This window comes from Capricornis sumatraensis, chromosome 11, assembly GCF_032405125.1.
Source record: "Capricornis sumatraensis isolate serow.1 chromosome 11, serow.2, whole genome shotgun sequence".
NCBI lineage: Eukaryota > Metazoa > Chordata > Mammalia > Artiodactyla > Bovidae > Capricornis > Capricornis sumatraensis.
This window is the reverse complement of record NC_091079.1, coordinates 49,578,979-49,598,987: the sequence shown is the minus strand read 5'-3', so window position 1 is coordinate 49,598,987 and position 20,009 is coordinate 49,578,979. Positions and strand designations below refer to the sequence as shown.

The 20,009-nt window shown below is 39.6% G+C and overlaps 1 protein-coding gene across 1 annotated transcript in view; it reads right to left on the bottom strand.

Annotated features, from left to right (window-relative positions):
• DNAJC5B (DnaJ heat shock protein family (Hsp40) member C5 beta) overlaps positions 1–20,009 on the bottom strand; it is a 59,537-nt gene that overhangs the window by 11,158 nt on the left and 28,370 nt on the right. The window contains exons 2-3 of the mRNA XM_068984027.1: positions 6,122–6,335; positions 1,598–1,769 (exon numbers count right to left, since the gene is read on the bottom strand). Of these exons, the coding sequence (XP_068840128.1) occupies positions 1,598–1,769; positions 6,122–6,335 (386 nt within the window). The remainder of the gene's footprint in view (positions 1–1,597; positions 1,770–6,121; positions 6,336–20,009) is intronic.

Genomic DNA, 20,009 nt, shown 5'->3' with positions numbered 1-20,009 from the left:
CCCTTCTGATATCCCAACCCTGAAATGGTCTGAGACCAAGCCAGTTTCACATGACTCCTTTAAGTTGGAATCGTCGCTCAGTCGCTCACTCAGTCAAGTCCTACTCTTTGCAACCCCATGGACTGTAGCCTCCCATGCTCCTCCGTCCTTGGCATTTTCCAGGCAAGAATACTGGAGTGGGTTGCCATTTCAGGGTGGGTAATAATTGGATATTACTTAGTATCATATTTGATAGGGAATTAAAAGTACCTCGAAACCTTTAAAGAGTCCCTGCTCTGTCTCACGTCATGGAATTTGTGCTTCATTGTCATCAAAAGAATCAGTCCACAGAAGTGCATGCTGCATCACTGTCTGAGTACTTGCTCAGTTGCTTCAGTCATGTCTGATTCTTTGCAACCCCATAGACTATAGCCCACCAGGCTCTTCTATCCATGGAATTCTCCAGGCAAGAATACTGGAGTGGGTTGCCATGCCCTCATCCAGGGATCACTGCCTGAATTACCAAGTAGTTCTTTTATTTCCAGGCTTCTCTGTGACTTAGTGATAAAGCCTATTATCTAGAATAATGATCCAGTCTGCAGGAGAAAATGACAGTGGCATTATGGCTGTAAGACAGAGAGGACAGTGGCAGGTTTGACTCCAGTTTGTTTAAACAAAGGCGTTTCCCAGGGAGTATGGAGTATTCCTGATGTTGTGAATTCTATGAGATTTTACCTTTCTCTACATTTTTTTTGTTCAATGAGTGAACTTGAAGAATCAAGGAATATACCAGAGCCATGCATACACACTGATAAACACATGGAGGTAGTTTAGCAAACAGTCCCATTTGTAGGATGACACGCTTGATGCTAGCATGGTTTGAAGCTAGCTCTGAATGTGTGGATATGAAGGAAGCCAAATTTCCAGGGAAGGCTGCCATCCACCAGTTTTACCCAAATGCATTTTCAAAGTAGTCAAAAAGAAGAAAAGTCAAGGGTTGCTGACTTCTCTTGATGTCCATTCCCTTCTATTTGAATAGAGATCCTAACATAATAGGGCTTCCCTGATGGCTCAGCAGTAAAGAATCTGCCTGTGACACAGGAGATACGGGTTTGACCCCTGGGTCAGGAAGATACCTTGGAGGAGGGCATGGTAACCCACTCCAGTATTCCTGCTTGGAGAATCCCATGGACAGAGGAGCCTGGTGGCCTATAGTCCAAGCCAGACACGACTGAGCACAGCATAAACCTAAACTAACAGACTGAAGTGCTTTTCCTGGGATAAATATCTACCTTGGCTGTCCTACCCCTGGGATTCCCACCTAACCTTCCTGGATCCATGGTTCACTCTCTCATAATGTGACTATGAACCTTTGCTTTGTGATCAGCTTATCTCATGACTTCTTTCAGTGTCAGCTTGTGCTTTTTTTCTGTGACTGGTAAAGATAAATTCCTCTTATCTTCCTCAAAACAAGTACCAAAGGAAAAAGTCTGTGGGATTCTTCCCCCAGTTTGGTTGTTGCCTCTCTCTCACTTTGGCAGTGACCATCACCATGGGACTTGGTGCTTGGCCAGGCACGTGAAGGGGCACCCACTGCTCTATTCTCATCTCACTCCACCTTTTGCTATGTCTGTCTTGATCTGCTCCTCAAGATCCTCTGGAGACACGTAGAAGTCCTCTTCTGGCATCGGTGACTTAGTCCAGCAGCGTCCACAGCAGCAGTTGCAACAACAGCACAGACAGCAGCAGAAATAGCAGCCGGTCAAGAGGCCAATGATGACAAACAGAGTCTAGAGGAAAGAGAGGCAAAGCAAAATAGGGGTAAGGGGTACAGGGGTGTAGGAGATCCCAGAAATCAAGTGTTCTGCCAATGTACCTCCAAAGACATGGAGGCATCACAGTTTTCATCCCACAAACTGCATATTCACCCTCATTCCTTATTCCGTGGAGGACTATCTTTTCTGTTTCCTTGGAAACAAATTTCTCATAAAGTTTTGCCTAACGAGCCAGGAACAAGTGACTTGCAGTCAAAGTCACGAGGTATGACATTTTCTTCTTTATTCTTAAGTCACAGTGATCATTATTAAGAGCAGAGCAAACAAAGCAAACTGGAAGGCATACCCTCTATAGGTCAGACGAGCTGACCACGGGCACTGAACCACTCTCACCAAAGAAGAGCTATGGATAACCAGCCCTGCCGCCAGCTTATTCTCTTGGTCACCAAGTCCTGCAGTCTCTCTCCTCGGGATCTTTGTCCAGCACCACCCCACCCTCCCCCACCCCCATCATCTGTATCCTGAGTGGCAGGGCTTTAGGACAGAGCCCCTTATCCTGAAAGGCTACCCACTCCAGTATTCTGGCCTGGAGGATTCCATGGACTGTATCGTCCATGGGGTTGCAAAAAGTCAGAAAAAACTGAGCGACTTTCACTTTCACTTTTCCTTATTTCTGCTGTGGACACTTCAGTAGCCTCAAAACTGACCTACCTGTGGCCACTCTTGCCTCTAACCCAGCCTACACATCACTGCTTGAGTTTTCTGACATGCGTGTTCTCGTAAACCCATGCAGCAACTCTTCTTGCCTTTTAGAAGAAGCTGGAGCTCCTTATTAGTGGCCGTCTGGCCTCTCCCAATGCCTCCCCTGCACCAGCATGGCTCCCCTCCTGCTGTATTTGCCATAGTTCTGCTCTCCCTATGGACTCATCTGCCTGGACATCCCCTGCCCTGCCCCCTAGTCATCTAACAGATACCCACTCCATTTGTAAGTTTATCTCAGCGATCCTCTCTGTCATCTTTCCAGAAAGCCCACCTCCCCCAGAACAATTCCCCCTGGAGAAGGGCATGGCAAACCAGTCCAGTATTCTTGCCTGGAGAATCCCATGGACAGAGGAGCCTGGCGGGCTACATCCATGGGGTCTCAAAGAGTCGGACATGACCGAAGTGACTTAGCAGTCACGCACCAGAACAATTACTCCCTCCTCTGTGCCCCAACCATACTCCGTACAAATGTCCACCGTAGTCTTGTTTTGTTGACAAGACAAAACTTTTCAGTTATTCTGAAAAGTTTAAGACAGTGATCAGTTTATAATTCTGTCTCAGACCATGAGCCTCTTGAAGGCTGGAACTATATATTAGTCATCTTTTAATCCCTCCTCTACCTCAGGGTTTAGTATTTGGCATGTGGTAGACAAGAAATACCTACTGAATGAATGAATGTATTGATTGATTATTGATTAGTAGATAAACAAATGATTTTTTTCCTACTAGTGCACAACACCAGGATTTCCCCACAAGTATATAAAAAGTTTCCTCACTAGTTCACCATAGCTAAAGATTAAAAGATTACACTCTCCTAATCTAATCTGCAGTGAAAACAAGGCCATCTTTGTTAACTGAGCAAAATAAGTTTACGATTTTATTAAAAATGTTATTTGAAATTGGAAGTGATTTTATACACCCTCACACCTATAGTTTTTTTGCTGTGGATTCTCTGCATTTTCATAGAGTTGTAAATTTCTTAAATTAGTCTGAAAAGTACAAAAAAGCTTCCTCCTCACCAATAGCCTCTAAGACCCTCTTGTGTAGTGTTCTGGAGCTGTTTTCCCCAACATGCTACCCATTTCTTTATCTACTGTTGTCCTTTTTCGCTTTTCCTATTTCATTCCCAAATTTTTTCTCTTCTCTGAAAATTTCCTTTAATGCATGTTTTGTTCTTTAGTTATTCCAGCTGGATTGCTTGCCTATTTCAGAAATAACCTTGCCTTATCCTCACAGAGCTTAGTGTAGTATAAGATACAAGTAGGTGTTCATTGTTTTTAAAATACACATTTTCAAATCGGTACACTGATTCATACATGTACTGCATACTTAAAACATGATCATCATGTGCTGGGGCACTCTGATGGATACTGTGCAATGAGGCTTTGGCACAAACAGAAGGGAAGGTAGATTTTTTTGTAGCCTTATTTTTAAAGAACCACATCAGAAATTATTTTATGTATATCTCTTACACTGTTCTTCCCAAGTGGTGCTAGTAGTAAAGAAACTGCCTGCCAAGGCAGGAGACATAAGAGATGGGGGTTTAGTCCCTGGGTTGGGGAGATACCCTGGAGGAGGAAATGGTAACCCATTCTAGTATTCTTGCCTGGAGAATCCCATGGACAGAGGGGCCTGGTGGGCTTCAGTCCAGGGGGTTGCAAAGGGTTGAAGCAACTTAGCACACATATCTCTTATACTACTTACAGCTTCTGCTTAACTCTATGAATTTTGATCAATTTTGTCAACTTCCTGGACAAGGGAATTGATTCTCCTTTTTATCCAGGTAGACTCCAATATGCAATCAGGTACTAGTGTGTAATTACCTAGAACTCTGGATATATCTTCCCATGGACATTATGTCATATCTGGAGGTTAGGTTCCTAGGTAAGCCCACAGAAACCTGTATTTTACATAAACGTTCAATCTATCATCATAAATGACATTGACAGTATTTACATTCTCATTCCAAGTTCCACGTCCTCTTGGCAGAAATTTGTCTCCCTCCCAAGTCCTCAACAGTAAAGAAAGGGGGTTTCAGTGGGACTCCCACTTATCCCCAAGAAAAGGAATTCTGAGGACTGTAGAAGGCGAAGGAGGCTTTAGGCTGCAGACTTGCTCTCCCCATGAAAGTGAAAGTGTTAGTCATTCAGTCATGTCTGACTCTTTTCGATCCCATGGACTGTAGCCTGTCAGGCCCCTCTGTCCATGGGATTCTCCAGGCAAGGACACTGGAGTGGGTTGCCATGCCCTTTTCCAGGGCATCTTCCTGACCCAGAGATCAAATCCAGGTATCTTGCACTGCAGGCAGATTCTTTACAGTCTGAGCCACCAGGGATATCTTCTCTCATCCTGCATATGTACAACCACTCAATTTAGCAAGATTTATTTTTGTGGAATAAGGTGGCAGTCAGAATACTATTGAATATGACTCCTGCTCTGGAGATCTGCAGTTTCTTAAGTTATTTGTTACAACTCATGTGAATTGAGTTGTAACATGTGATTTCATGTTACATGGGAGTTCATGTGATTTCATGAGATATATGAACCGTAAACTTACTACATGTACATGAACTATCCAAAAAAAAGATGCCAGTGGACTATATGTATGATTTAAATGTAAATATATGGTAATCAGAAGATAAGGATATGAATATTCGTGTGTGTGTGTGCTTAGTTGTGTCTGACTCTTTGTGGCCCCATGGACTCTAGCCCACCACGCTCCTCTGTCCATGAGATTCTCCAGGCAAGAATACTGGGGTAGTGGGTTGCCACTTCCTACTCCAGAGGATCTTCCTGACCCAGGGATCAGACCCAGGGATCAAACCCAGGTCTCCTCTGGCTCCTGCACTGGCAGGCAGATTCTTTACCACTAGCGCCACTTGGGAAGCCTTGAATACTCGTAAACAAATATGAAACTATCATCAAACATGACTATATGAGGAATTCCTAGGAAATCACCCTACTGTCAAAAGTCAATTCTGATTGCACTAAGTCCTAACAATGCTGCATTTCTCTGCCTTTCTCTTGACTATATATCCTTTTTCTCCCTCTCTCTTCCTCTCTGTCTCTCCAACTCAATGTCCTCCACTACTTAATTCTCACCTTTCCCCTTCATTTCCTTCTCCACTACCCCACATCTGGCTTCACATGAACCTATGACATAATTTCCATGCATTCTCCTTAGCATTGTGTTCACTGATGTAGCCTGTGCTATAGATAAGAAGGTACATAGCTGAATTTGTCCCATAATAATTTTTAAACAGTTGTCACGCTAATTATTTTTGGTTTTCAGCAATGAGTCAGTTCTTAATTAGTCATTATGGGAGTAGGGAGGGCAGTCAGAATTAACCTGAAGCTTCAAATTCAAACATAATTAATGTCTAGAAGTATTTTAAGTCATGCTGTATTTTATAATCATTTGGTAAGCTAAAGCAAAAACAATCCTTAAATATCATAACAGCTTTCAGTCCAAGTGATAGCTCTTTTATTAATAAGAGTTTAGTAATATACTAAGGTTAGGCTTTCTTTAAGATGGAGTCTAAGAGTGAATAATATCATGACCTTTCAGGAAATTTTTTTCAAGGGAAACAAAAAGTCCAATTCACCTTTGCCCACCAGCTTGACAGCATGAAGTAGGTATTAACATTTTCATCACCAAATTGCTCGGCCACATAGAGTCCCAGTGATCCGTATTTGTCATAAATGTTTCTTTTTGACATGTCAGTAAGAATTGTGTGGGCGTTGTTGATTTCCTTAAACTTTTCAGCAGCCCCTGGATCATCTGGATTCTTGTCTGGATGATGTTTTAAGGCCAATTTTCTTTTAAAATTAAAAAGAAGTGAGGAAACGTGTTATTCAACAGGAATTACAATGACATTCTAGAAGGGCATTATTCATTTGTCCATCTTTTACACATGTAAATACCACGACATGATAAATTTCACAATAATATTGATTTAAGCAAGGTTCTGTTGTCAACTTGTGTTTCTAACATATAGGCTCAATAGTACTGTTTTCCCCCTCACATCCTCAAAGGAATTCTCCATAGCTGCATAGTTGTTGAATCTGAGAGATTTTGCTATTGGCAAAAAATTGATGTTTATTTTCCCCCGGAAGTTCATGTGTAGTCCATCTCAACATGCAAAGGCCTTTAAGAGTTCCAGCAATAGGACCAGTTTATACCACAATTTTGTTTAGAACTGCAAGACTTTTCCAGAATTAACAAAATGTCACACCACATATTCTAAAAGTTAAACTCAGCTGTCTAAAAAAGAAATCTTACTCTGCTCAATGTCATGTGGCAGGCTGAACAGGAGGAGAGTTTGGGGGAGGATGGATACATGTTTATGTATGGCTGAGTCTCTTCATTGTTCACCTGAAACTATTCACAGCATTGTTAATAGGTTATATATACCTCAATACAAAATAAAAAGTTTTTTTTAAAAAAACTCTCTCATTTATATATTCTTGAATAAATTTTATGACCTATTCACAATTTTTTCACAAATCCTAACTCCTTTTTGTTTTTATGGGCAAACACTGTGACTTACCTTGTATTCAAATGTGTATTTGACCTCTTTTCAAAGAGGTCTTCCCACTTGAAATAATCTGTAGAAGTTTTCTTGTGAGTCCAAGGCCTTTTCTCCTCTGTGGATCATAAGGCAATTCCAGAAGAGTATGAATATATGTTGTGTTGCTGTGTGTGTGTATTGTGCAGAGGTGGGTGGTTTGTGAGTATTCGTTATTCTTCAGTTATAATGAAGTATTAAAAGTATAAAATGAAAAGATGCTCAACATCACTCATTATCAGAGAAATGCAAATCAAAACCACAATGAGGTACCACTTCACACCAGTCAGAATGGCTGCGATCCAAAAATCTGCAAGCAATAAATGCTGGAGAGGGTGTGGAGAAAAGGGAACCCTCCTACACTGTTGGTGGGAATGCAAACTAGTACAGCCACTATGGAGAACAGTGTGGAGATTCCTTAAAAAATTGCAAATAGAACTACCTTATGACCGAGCAATCCCACTGCTGGGCATACACACCGAGGAAACCAGAATCGAAAGAGACACATGTACCCCAATGTTCATCACAGCACTGTTTATAATAGCCAGGACATGGAAACAACCTAGATGTCCATCAGCAGATGAATGGATAAGAAAGCTTTGGTACATGTACACAATGGAGTATTACTCAGCCGTTAAAAAGAATTCATTTGAATCAGTTCTGATGAGATGGATGAAACTGGAGCCGATTATACAGAGTGAAGTAAGCCAGAAAGAAAAACACCAATACAGTATACTAACACATATATATGGAATTTAGAAAGATGGCAATGACGACCCTGTATGCAAGACAGGAAAAAAGATACAGATGTGTATAACGGACTTTTGGACTCAGAGGGAGAGGGAGAGGGTGCGATGATTTTGGAGAATGGCATTCTATCATGTATACTATCATGTAAGAATTGAATCGCCAGTCTATGTCTGACGCAGGATACAGCATGCTTGGGGCTGGTGCATGGGGATGACCCACAGAGATGTTATGGGAAGGGAGGTGGGAGGGGGGTTCGTGTTTGGGAACACATGTAAGAATTAAAGATTTTAAAATTAAATAAATAAATAAATAAATAAACAATAAGAAAAAAAAAAGTATAAAATGGATGTAAGAACTGAGCTATGATGATCAGGCTCTGGCTAGGGACTCTTTCCCCCCTCCCTCCAAAGACAGATTTAAATTGATAAAAGCCTTGTTCAATATTGAGTCTGTAGTGTTTTTTTCCTCTACAAAATCAATTAATTGTATGACTGTCTATGGAAATTCCACGTGACTTACTCTCCCTATTGTACCCATAATATTTAATAGGTATATGTAGGAATGCACCTTAAGCTTTTGTTTATCAGTGTAGATTGAATTGTTTCACCTCAATGCATTAATAAAAGGCATAAGTAGAGCAAAAAAATAAATAAATAAAGTGTATCTTAGAAACCAATCTATACAGTAAACTAAAAAAAAAAACACACCTATTTTAGGAATTAAAGCATTGCTGGTTAGGAAGTAGGTGAATGAATAAGCAATTTAGCATCAGGATGCTTAAAAAGCACCAAAATGTTTAAAAACATAAATCATGGTGTATAATAAATTCTAACTCTGAACTCAGAATAAACAAGAATAATAAAACAATGATGCATGCATTCGTGCTAAATCGCTTCAATCATGTTCGACTCTTTGTGACCCTATAGTTCATTTTAAATTTATTTCACCAAACACATTTCATCCTTATTTTTTGAGAGATGTTTGGGGTATCTATAAATTCTTACTGGAGACATTTTTTTATGTGCAAAATTTATGATAAAATCTTCTGCTAATAGCGCAAAAATGCCAATTTTGTCATTTTTTAAAAATTTATAATGTTTACTACATGCCAGCACTATTGTAAGCATGTTATAAATATTAATTCATTAATCTTCACCACAGTTCTATGAGATTAATATTATGATAATCCCATTTTACAATGAGGAAATTTAGCCACTGAGATGAGAGGCTAAGTAACTTGCTCAACGTCATGTTTTTGTTGTTTAGTCTTCCTAAGTCCTGTCCAACTATTTTGCATCCCCATGAGCTGTCCACGGGAGTTTTCAGGCAAGAATACTAGAGTAGGTTGCCATTTCCTTCAGCAGGTGATCTTCCTGACCCGGGGATTGAACCTGCAGCTCCTGCATTGCAGGCAGGTTCTTTACTCCTGAGCCACCAGGGAAGCCCAGCATCATACAGCTAAGAACCAGACTTTGAACACAGGCAATCTAACCCTGAGCACTGTGCTGTCTCCCACATATTCTTAAATTTTAAAAGTAAGACACAGCAAATGTTAATAAGACATTGCAAGGACTTTGGCATTTGGTCTGGGTGATATGGGAGTGTTTTGAGAAGAAAAGTGGAGAAGAAAAGTGGTTATGATCCGAATGTAAGTTTAGAAGAATCATTCAAGTCTTGGTGAGGACTAATGCAAAAGCAGGAGACTCTTTCAGGGGAAGTTCATGGTGGTTTGGACCAGTGTGGTAGTGGATTAGTTAGAAGTGGTCAGATCCTGGATACATCTTGGGGGCTAGCTGATGGATTGGGTGTGAGATGTGAAAGAAAAGAAGAATCAAGGATAGCATCAAAGTTTCAGCTCAGGTAACTGGCAGTTTGGAGTTACTATTTAAAAAGTTGGCAAGAGATTTTTTTTTTCAGTAGTAAATGGTTTGCTAGGATTCAGAGTGCTATTTGAACACCTTTGAGATGCCTGTTAGACTTCCAAGTATAATGGAGTAGAGATATATGAGCCTGGAGTTCAAATGAGAATTACTCTGGGGGATGTACATTTGGGAGTTCTCCCCAGGTAGGTGGTATTTAGAGCCATGAAACTGGAAAAGATTCCCAAGAGAGTTGGATCCAAGATAAGTCCAAGTGCTCAGTTTTGGGAAGGAAGAAACACAAAAGAGAAGAAGAAAGACCAATGGTACAGAAGGAAAAATTTGGAGAATATGGGATCTTGGGATCCAAGCGAACGAAGTATTTCAAGGAAGAGAGTGGTCACTTGTGTCAAGTACCATTGACAGGTCACATGCAATGATGACTGTGATTGCTGGATTTAGTGAGCACATATATGCACATTATATATGTACACATGCACATACGTGCATATGCATACAGACTGTTGTAAATATGCCTTTTATAGGGAAGATATAGCAGAAAAATAAGTAAAGAGAATAATGGAAGGTTATAACCACACTTAACTGGGATTATAGGTAATTCTTTTTTTGTTGTTGTTATTAAAAAATTATACATACTACTTATGTAGTTCCTTTCCCTAAGCATTTTTAAGCTCCAGCAAAAAAATTTTATGCTCTTTTAATAGTTAAGAGTTTAGAGTTTGCTCTCTTAAATGACCCACTACCCAATTAGAGTAGAGAGGGAGGAAGGAAGAAAAACGTCCTCAAACTTCAATAATACAACAATCATTATCAAAAAGCCTCAAGTGGATTCTTGAAGCACTTTCATTTTAATGGCTCAGTAATCCTGGAATTCTCACTCCATGCCCTGGAACACAATTGCAGCATTTCCCCCTACCAGTTCCAGAGATCGTGTCCAGGACAACCAAATGCAAAGGCCTAAAAGAAAAAAAAAGAAAAAAAAAAAAAAACCACCTGGAAAATGTCTCTTTATATATACTTCTTATTTCTCAGGTTCAGTTGTAGATGGATGGCCCACTGCCCAAGACTTAGCCAGTGGAGCCTATCATTTTAAGCTGCTTGGATCTTTGTCAGCTTACAAGGGCAGAGGCACACAACCATTTATCACATTCCTCTAACAATGAAGTTGGCAAATTCAGAGGCTGGAGCACTTCCATCTGTAACAAATCCAATTCCTTGTCATCAGCAGCATTTTGACTCCTCTTGGCAGATGCTCTTGGCTCCGAGGAATCCTCAGAAAGTATGGCTAACAGAGGCAGCTACCCAAGTCACACAACTCACACAATTGCCAAAGTCACACAGTCAAGATTAATGACTCACCTCCTTGTCCATACGTCAGGAAAACACATATGGAATTTAGGGTAAAAAGAGGGATGCTTGAAGTACATTTAAATATGAAGTGAAGTGATGTAAAAGTTACTCAGTCGTGTGGACTCTTTGCCACCCCATGGACTATACAGTCCACGGAATTCTCCAGGCCAGAATACTGGAGTGGGTAGGCATTCCCTTCTTCAGGGGATCTTCCCAACCTGGATATCAAACCCAGGTCTTCCGTGTTTTAGGCAGATTCTTTACCTGCTGAGTCACCAGGGAAGCCAACATTGCCTATTCATTTTACAGATCTTTCTTGTAATTTCTCATTTCATACTTAAGGCTGATAATAATGTTCAATCAGAATGTGTACCTTTAATTCCAAATCTTTCTATACTCTTAATCACTGTTAATCTTATATGGCTATAACTAATATTACTGATTACTGATATATATGTAACTAATACTGATATATATATGTGTGTGTGTGTGTGCGTGTGTATACATACATATATAACTGTGGTGTTGGAGAAAACTGATGAGAGACCGTTGGACTGCAAGGATATCAAACCAGTCAATCCTAAAGGAAATCAACCCTGAATATTAATTGGAACGACTGATGCTGAAGCTGACACTCCAAAACTTTGGCCAACTGATGTGAAGAGCTGACTCACTGGAAAAGATCCTGATGCTGGCAAAGATTGAGGGCAGGAGGAAAAGGGACAACAGAGGATGAGATAGTTGGATGGCATCACTGCCTCAATAGACATAAGTTTGAGCAAACTCTGGGAGATAAAAGACAGGGAAGCCTGGTGTGCTGCAGTCCATGTGGTCACAAAGAACTGGACGTGACTTAGCGACTGAGTAATAACTAACATTAGAAATAGCATCAATACCTGTACTTTCCACTTCAAAATCCAATAACAGCTTTCAACTGAAAAGCATAATGAATTCAGTGAATGGGAGATAAGATCAATATGGATTTATAGTTGTAATTATCAAAGGCTCCTGAGATCTACCTATTTTGAGGCAGTGGAATAATTCCAAGAATTGTAGTGCCCAATTCTCTCCCTTACACCATATACCACTCTGGTGAGATCTACTTGCTACTCTCTACCAGTCTGTTTTTTAAAAATTTATTGGCATATAGGTGATTTACAAAATTGTGTTAGTTTCAGGTGTACAGCAAAGTGATTCAGTTATATCTAAATAAATATTCATTATTTTTTAGATTCTTTTCTCATATAGGTTATTACAGAATACTGAGTAGAGTTCTCTGTACTATAAAGTAGGTCCTTCCTGGTTATCTGTCTTATATATAGTAGTGAAGTGACGTGAAGTTGCTCAGTCGTGTCCAACTCTTTGTGACCCCATGGACTGTAGCCTACCATGCTTTTCCATCCATGGGATTTTCCAGGCAAGAGTACTGGAGTGGGGTGCCATTTCCTTCTCCAGGGGATCTTCCTGACCCAGGGATTGAACCCAGGTCTCCCACATTGTAGGCAGATGCTTTACCATCTGAGCTACCAGGGAAGTCAGTACTGTATATAGTAGTATGTGGATGTTAATACCAAACTCCTGATTTACGCTTCTCCACTCTGTTTCCCTTTTGGTAACCATAAGTTCATTTTCAAACAAAGTCAGTCAGTCAGTAAATCTGTTTCTATTTTGTAAATAAGTTCATTTGTATCATTTTAAAATTAGATTCCACATGTAAGTGATATCAAATATTTGTCTGTCTGACTTCACTTAGTGTGATTTCAACTGAAGATGATGTAGCACCAGCTACAAAGGACATCATTTCATTTTTTGTGGCTGAATAGCATTCCATTTTATATATGCACCACACCTTCATTACCCACTTGTTTGCTGTTGGACATTGAGGTTGCTTCCATGTCCTGGCTATTGTAAATAGTGCTGTGGTGAACGTTGGAGTGCATGTATCTTTTCAAATGATCATTTTCTGTGGATATATGCCCAGGAGTGGGATTACAGGATCATATGGTAACTAGTTTTAGTTTTTTAATGAACCTTCATACTGTTCTCTGTAGTGGCTGAACCAATTTACGTTCCCACCAACAGAGTAAAAGGCTTCCCTTTTCTCCACAGCCTCTAAAGCATTTATTGTTTGTAGATTTTTTGATAATGGCCTTTCTGACCATGTGAGGGGATACCTGATTGCAGTTTTGATTTGCATTTTTCTGATAGTTAGTAATGTTCAGCATCTTTTCATGTGCTTTTTGGCCACCTGTTTGTCCAGAAATTCTTAACTTTAATTAGTTGAATTAATCAGTCTTTTCCTGAATTAGGGAGTATATTGTCCTATAAACTCTTCAATTCTAAACTTTTTATAGATTGGGCTTTCACATAGAATTCATTGATGCATTTATAGTTGATTTTTAAATAGTAGAAAGTAAGCATATAATTTCATTTCAAAAATGATGCAATTGCCCTCGCATCATTTATTTAAAAAAATTCCTTTTCCTATATTTTAGGATCTCTATTCTGCTACATTAGTATGTTTGGCTACTTCTGAGCTAATAACAGTCTTAGGTATGGTGTTTTTAAAATATGTCTTGGTATATTAAAGAACAAACTCTTCCATATTGCTGTTCTTCAAGAGTTCTGTGGCTGTGCTGGTCCTTCTATATTTCCACAAAAATTTTAGAATTGGGTTGTCAGTTTACACACACGCACACACACACACACACACACACACTTACTCTGTTGGGATTTTTATTACAATTACATTTGACTCTGTGGATTAATTTAGAGGTTGATATTTGTATGGTATGTCTACTTATTTGGAACTCAAACTTTATCATCTTACCATTTAAGCTCTGCATATATTTTATTAGCTTTATTTCTAGCAACTTAATTTTTTATGTATTTTTTTGGTTGTCATTTTGTTGGAAGTTTTACTTTCATTTTTGGTTTGAAGAATTTGTTAACAAAAGAAACCACTCTTTACACACACATAAACAATTTCAATTTTTTATAGATTAGTTGACTTAATTTCAATACACAGTCTATTCTATTAAAAGAAATAGGAAAAAAAAAAAAAAAAAGGCAGAGTGTATGGTCTTCCCTGGTGGCTTAGTGGCAAAAAATCTGCCTGCCAAGCATGAGATGTGAGTTCAGTCCCTAGGTCGAGAAGATCCCCTGGAAGAAGAAATAGCAACCCATTCCAGTATTCTTGGGAAATTCCATGAATAGGGGAGCCTAGTGGATCATACTCCATGAGGTCATGAAAGAGTAGGACACAACTTAGCAACTCAACAACAGAGTATACTTTACCAAATTAGACTGACCTCTACCCAGACTTCCATCATTGACAGCAATCTGGAATCCCAACTGGGAAGTGGTCCTGGGCAGTACGTCCCCCTACAGGTTAAGACTTCAAATTGCAGTTTTGTGGGGTCCTGTTTATAATCCCAGGCCACAAACTGATATCATTGTCAGTTTGCATACAAAAATACAACTCTTTTTATGACTTTTACAATGCTGTTTGTTTCACACTCTGAGTCACAGGATTTCGTTAGACCCTGGGGGAGGGTGGGGGGTGGTGTGGAGGGTTGTCCAGACCCTCAGGAGCTCAGGAATTCCAAGAATTCCTTTCTTATCTAAAGTGCCACCTGACTTGCTGTGCTTGCAGACAAGGAATCTGGGCAGTGTCTAGGCAGGTCAGAAGCAAGTCAGAGCCCTACTCTCCTGCTTCTGAAGCCCTAACAAGACTTCTTCCATTTTAATTCCCCTAACAGTGGGCCTCAGGATTGTTTAGGCTGAACAGCATAGGAATAAGCTAAAATAACACGAGCAGTTTTCTTAACCCTACAAGTCAGACCACAAATCCAAATAGTCAAACAAAAATCATCAAAGAAACAAGGGATTAAACAAGTAGGCAAAAACTTTTTGACTGTAGGGGATTTAGTAAAGAAAAAGTCCCACCATGAATGATTAGTGTGTTTTTGTACATCAATTCCTATATCTATTAACTTTTTGGCAGCAATAGTAATAACAGCAGAATGTTCTATCAAGGTATGATTACATTTACCTATGAAATTTTGTAGCACTTTGGTTCCTTGCAAAATCTTACATAAAGGTTTTCAGGGGAAGCTAATATTAGGAACAGACAAAGTAGGAAATAACATTTGGGTCCATAATACCTGAGTTCTCATGAGAGGATAGTAATAGGTGGTCCCCTTCCAATATAAATGATCAACATGTACTAGGCATCCAGAAAAAGAGGTTCCTGACTGATATGTAGAAACAGTTTCTACATCATTGGTTACAATACAGAAAATTGAGCATCCATTAAAAAAAAAAAAGGATTTAGGGAAGATAGTCCATTCATAATAGTTAATGGAGGTCCCCAATAAGCAGGATTCCCAAACGTGAGACGTTGGTCCACAGGACCTCAGTAGCCTCATCACAATCCGTCAGTCATTGGGTATGGTTATCAAAGTCCAAATATTTCCCAGTGAAATGAGGCAACCAATATTCTTCTCCAAATACAATAGGTAATACATGAAACTGGCCCTTGATACTCGTGTTCACCACACTATAAGGTTAGTGTTCCTTGGTGCCAGGTGTCACTGTACTTTGTAATGCCATTGGGGATAAGAGCCCAGTGATTGTTAAGAATCCATGCTCTACTAATCAATGAATATAGTAAAGTTGCAGGATATAAAATCAACACCCAGAAATCCCTTGCATTCCTATACACTAATAATGAGAAAGTAGAAAAAGAAATTAAGGAAACAATTCCATTCACCATTGCAACGAAAAGAATAAAATACTTAGGAATATACCTACCTAAAGAAACTAAAGACCTATATATCAAAAACTATAAAACACTGATGAAAGAAATCAAAGAGGACACTAATAGATGGAGAAATATACCATGTTCATGGATTGGAAGAATCAATATAGTGAAAATGAGTATACTACCCAAAGCAATCTACAGATTCAATGCAATCCCTATCAAGCTACCAGCGGTATTTTTCACAGAACTAGAACAAATAATTTCAAGATTTGTATGGAAATATAAAAAACCTCGAATAGCCAAAGCAATCTTGAGAAAGAAGAATCTGGAGGAATCAACCTGCCTGACTTCAGGCTCTACTACAAAGCCACAGTCATTAAGACAGTATGGTACTGGCACAAAGACAGAAATATAGATCAATGGAACAAAATAGAAAGCCCAGAGATAAATCCACACACCTATGGACACCTTATCTTTGACAAAGGAGGCAAGTATATACAATGGAGTAAAGACAATCTCTTTAACAAGTGGTGCTGGGAAAACTGGTCAACCACTCGTAAAAGAATGAAACTAGATCACTTTCTAACACCACACACAAAAGTAAACTCAAAATGGATTAAAGATCTAAACGTAAGACCAGAAACTATAAAACTCCTAGAGGAGAACATAGGCAAAACACTCTCCGACATAAATCACAGCAGGATCCTCTATGATCCACCTCCCAGGATACTGGAAATAAAAGCAAAAATAAACAAATGGGATCTAATTAAAATTAAAAGCTTCTGCACAACAAAGGAAACTATAAGTAAGGTGAAAAGACCACCTTCTGAATGGGAGAAAACAATAGCAAATGAAGCAACTGACAAACAACTAATCTCAAAAATATACAAGCAACTTATGCAGCTCAACTCCAGAAAAATAAACGACCCAATCAAAAAATGGGCCAAAGAACTAAATAGGCATTTCTCCAAAGAAGACATACAGATGGCTAACAAACACATGAAAAGATGCTCAACATCACTCATTATCAGAGAAATGCAAATCAAGACCACAATGAGGTACCATTTCACACCAGTCAGAATGGCTGTGATCCAAAAGTCTACAAGCAATAAATGCTGGAGAGGGTGTGGAGAAAAGGGAACCCTCTTACACTGTTGGTGGGAATGCAAACTAGTACAGCCACTATGGAGAACAGTGTGGAGATTCCTTAAAAAATTGCAAATAGAAATGCCTTATGACCGAGCAATCCCACTGCTGGGCATACACACCGAGGAAACTAGAATTGAAAGAGACACATGTACCCCTATGTTCATTGCAGCACTGTTTATAATAGCCAGGACATGGAAACAACCTAGATGTCCATCAGCAGATGAATGGATAAGAAAGCTGTGGTACATATACACAATGGAGTATTACTCAGCCATTAAAAAGAATACATTTGAATCAGTTCTAATGAGATGGATGAAACTGGAGCCGATTATACAGAGTGATGTAAGCCAGAAAGAAAAACACCAATACAGTATACTGACACATATATATGGAATTTAGAAAGATGGTAATGATGACCCTGTATGCAAGACAGCAAAAGAGACACAGATGTATAGAATGGACTTTTGGACTGTGAGGGAGAGGGAGAGGGTGGGATGATTTGGGAGAATGGCATTGAAACATGTATACTATCATGTCAGAAACGAAGTGCCAGTCTATGTTCAATACAAGATACAGGATGCTTGGGGCTGGTGCACGGGGATGATCCAGAGAGATGATATGGGGTGGGAGGTGGAAGGGGGATTCAGGATTGGGAGCTCGTATACACCCGTGGTGGATTCATATCAATGTATGGCAAAACCAATACAGTATTGTAAAGTAAAATAAAGTAAAAAAAAAAAAAAAAAAAGAATCCATGCTCTAAATAATGTTTTCCATTATGCATTAATAGACATTAAAATTCCTTGGGCCTTATCCTTTTGAGCCAGGTACTATAATAACTGGATAGAACAAACTGTCTAATCAAATATGTCAGTTAAGGATTAAGTTTGGTGTAGCTGAAATATTACTGAGCATTTAAACAACTGTAAAATGTCTGTCATGTATTAAGCTAAGTTCCTGTCCTGTGAAAGTCATTCAGTCTAACTCTTTGCAACCCCATGGACTGTAGCCTGCCAGGCTCCCCTGTCCATGGAATTCTCCAGGCAAGAATACTGGAATGGGTTGCCATTCCCTTCTCCAGAGGATCTTCCTGACCCAAGGGTCAAATCCAGGTCTCCCTCATTCTTTACCATCTGAACCACTGAAATATTACCAAGCCTTTAAACAACTGCAAAAAAACCAAAATGGCTGTCTGAGGAGGCCTTACAAATAGCTGTGAAAATAAGAGAAGCAAAAGCAAAGGAGAAAAGGAAAGATATAAGCATCTGAGTGCAGAGTTCCAAAGAATAGCAAGGAGAGATAAGAAAGCTTTCCTCAGTGATCAGTGCAAAGAAATAGAGGAAAACAATAGAATGGGAAAGACTAGAGATCTCTTCAAGAAAACTAGAGATACCAAGGGAACATTTCAAGCAAAGATGGGCTCAATAAAGGACAGAAATGGTATGGACCTAACAGAAGCAGAAGATATTAAAAAGAGGTGGCAAAAATACACAGAAGAACTGTACAAAAAAGATCTTCATGACCCGGATAATCATGATGGTGTGATCACTCACCTAGAGCCAGACATCCTGGAATGTGAAGTCAAGTGGGCCTTAGGAAGCATCACTATGAACAAAGCTAGCAAAGGTGATGGACTTCCAGTTGAGCTATTTCAAATCCTAAAAGATGATGCTGTGAAAGTGCTGCACTCACTATGCCAGCAAATTTGGAAAACTCAGCAGTGGCCACAGAACTGGAAAAGATCAGTTTTCATTCCAATCCCAAAGAAAGACAATGCCAAAGAACGTTCAAACTACTGCATAATTGCACTCATCTCGCACACTAGCAAAGTAATGCTCAAAATTCTCCAAGCCAGGCTTCAATAATAAATGAACTGTGAACTTCCAGATGTTGCAGCTGGTTTTAGAAAAGGCAGAGGAACCAGAGGTCAAATTGCCAACATCTGCTGGATCATGGAAAAAGCAAGAGAGTTCCAGACAAACATCTATTTCTGCTTTATTGACTATGCCAAAGCCTTTGACTGTGTGGACCACAATAAACTGTGGAAAATTCTGAAAGAGATGGGAGTTCCAGACCACCTGACCTGCCTCTTGAGAAATCTGTATGCAGGTCAGGAAGCAACAGTTAGAAATGGACATGGAACAACAGACTGGTTCCAAATAGGAGAAGGAGTACGTCAAGGCTGTATATTGTCACCCTGCTTATTTAACTTATATGCAGAGTACATCATGAGAAATGCTGGGCTGGATGAAGCACAAGCTGGAATCAAGATTGCTGGGAGAAATATCAATAACTTCAGATATGCAGATAACACAACCCTTATGGCAGACAGTGAAGAAGAGCTAAAGAGCCTCTTGATGAAGGTGAAAGAGAAGAGTGAAAAAGTTGGCTTAAAGTTCAACATTTGAAAAACAAAGATCATGGCATTTGGTCCCATTACTTCATGGCAAATAGATGGAGAAACAGTGGAAACAGCGACAAACTTTATTATTTTGGGCTCCAAAATCACTGCAGATGGTGACTGCAGCCATGAAATTAAAAGATGCTTACTCCTTGGAAGGAAAGTTATGACCAACCTGGACAGCATATTCAAAAGCAGAGAAATTACTTTGCCAACAAAGGTCCATATAGTCAAGGCTATGGTTTTTCCAGTAGTCATGTATGGATGTGAGAGTTGGACTATAAAGAAAGCTGAGCGCCCAAGAATTGATGTTTTTGAACTGTGGTGTTAGAGAAGACTTGAGAGTCCCTTGGACTGCAAGGAGATCCAACCAGTCCATTTTAAAGGAAATCAGTCCTGAATATTCATTGGAAGGACTGATGTTGAAGCTGAAACTCCAATACTTTCGCCACCTGATGTGAAGAACTGACTCATTTGAAAAGACCCTGCCTCTGGGAAAGATTGAAGACAGGAGAAGGGATGACAGAGGATGAGATGGTTGGATAACTCAATGGACATGAGTTTGAGTAAACTCCGGGAGTTGGTGATGGACAGGGAGGCCTGGCGTGCTGCAGTCCATGGGATTGCAAA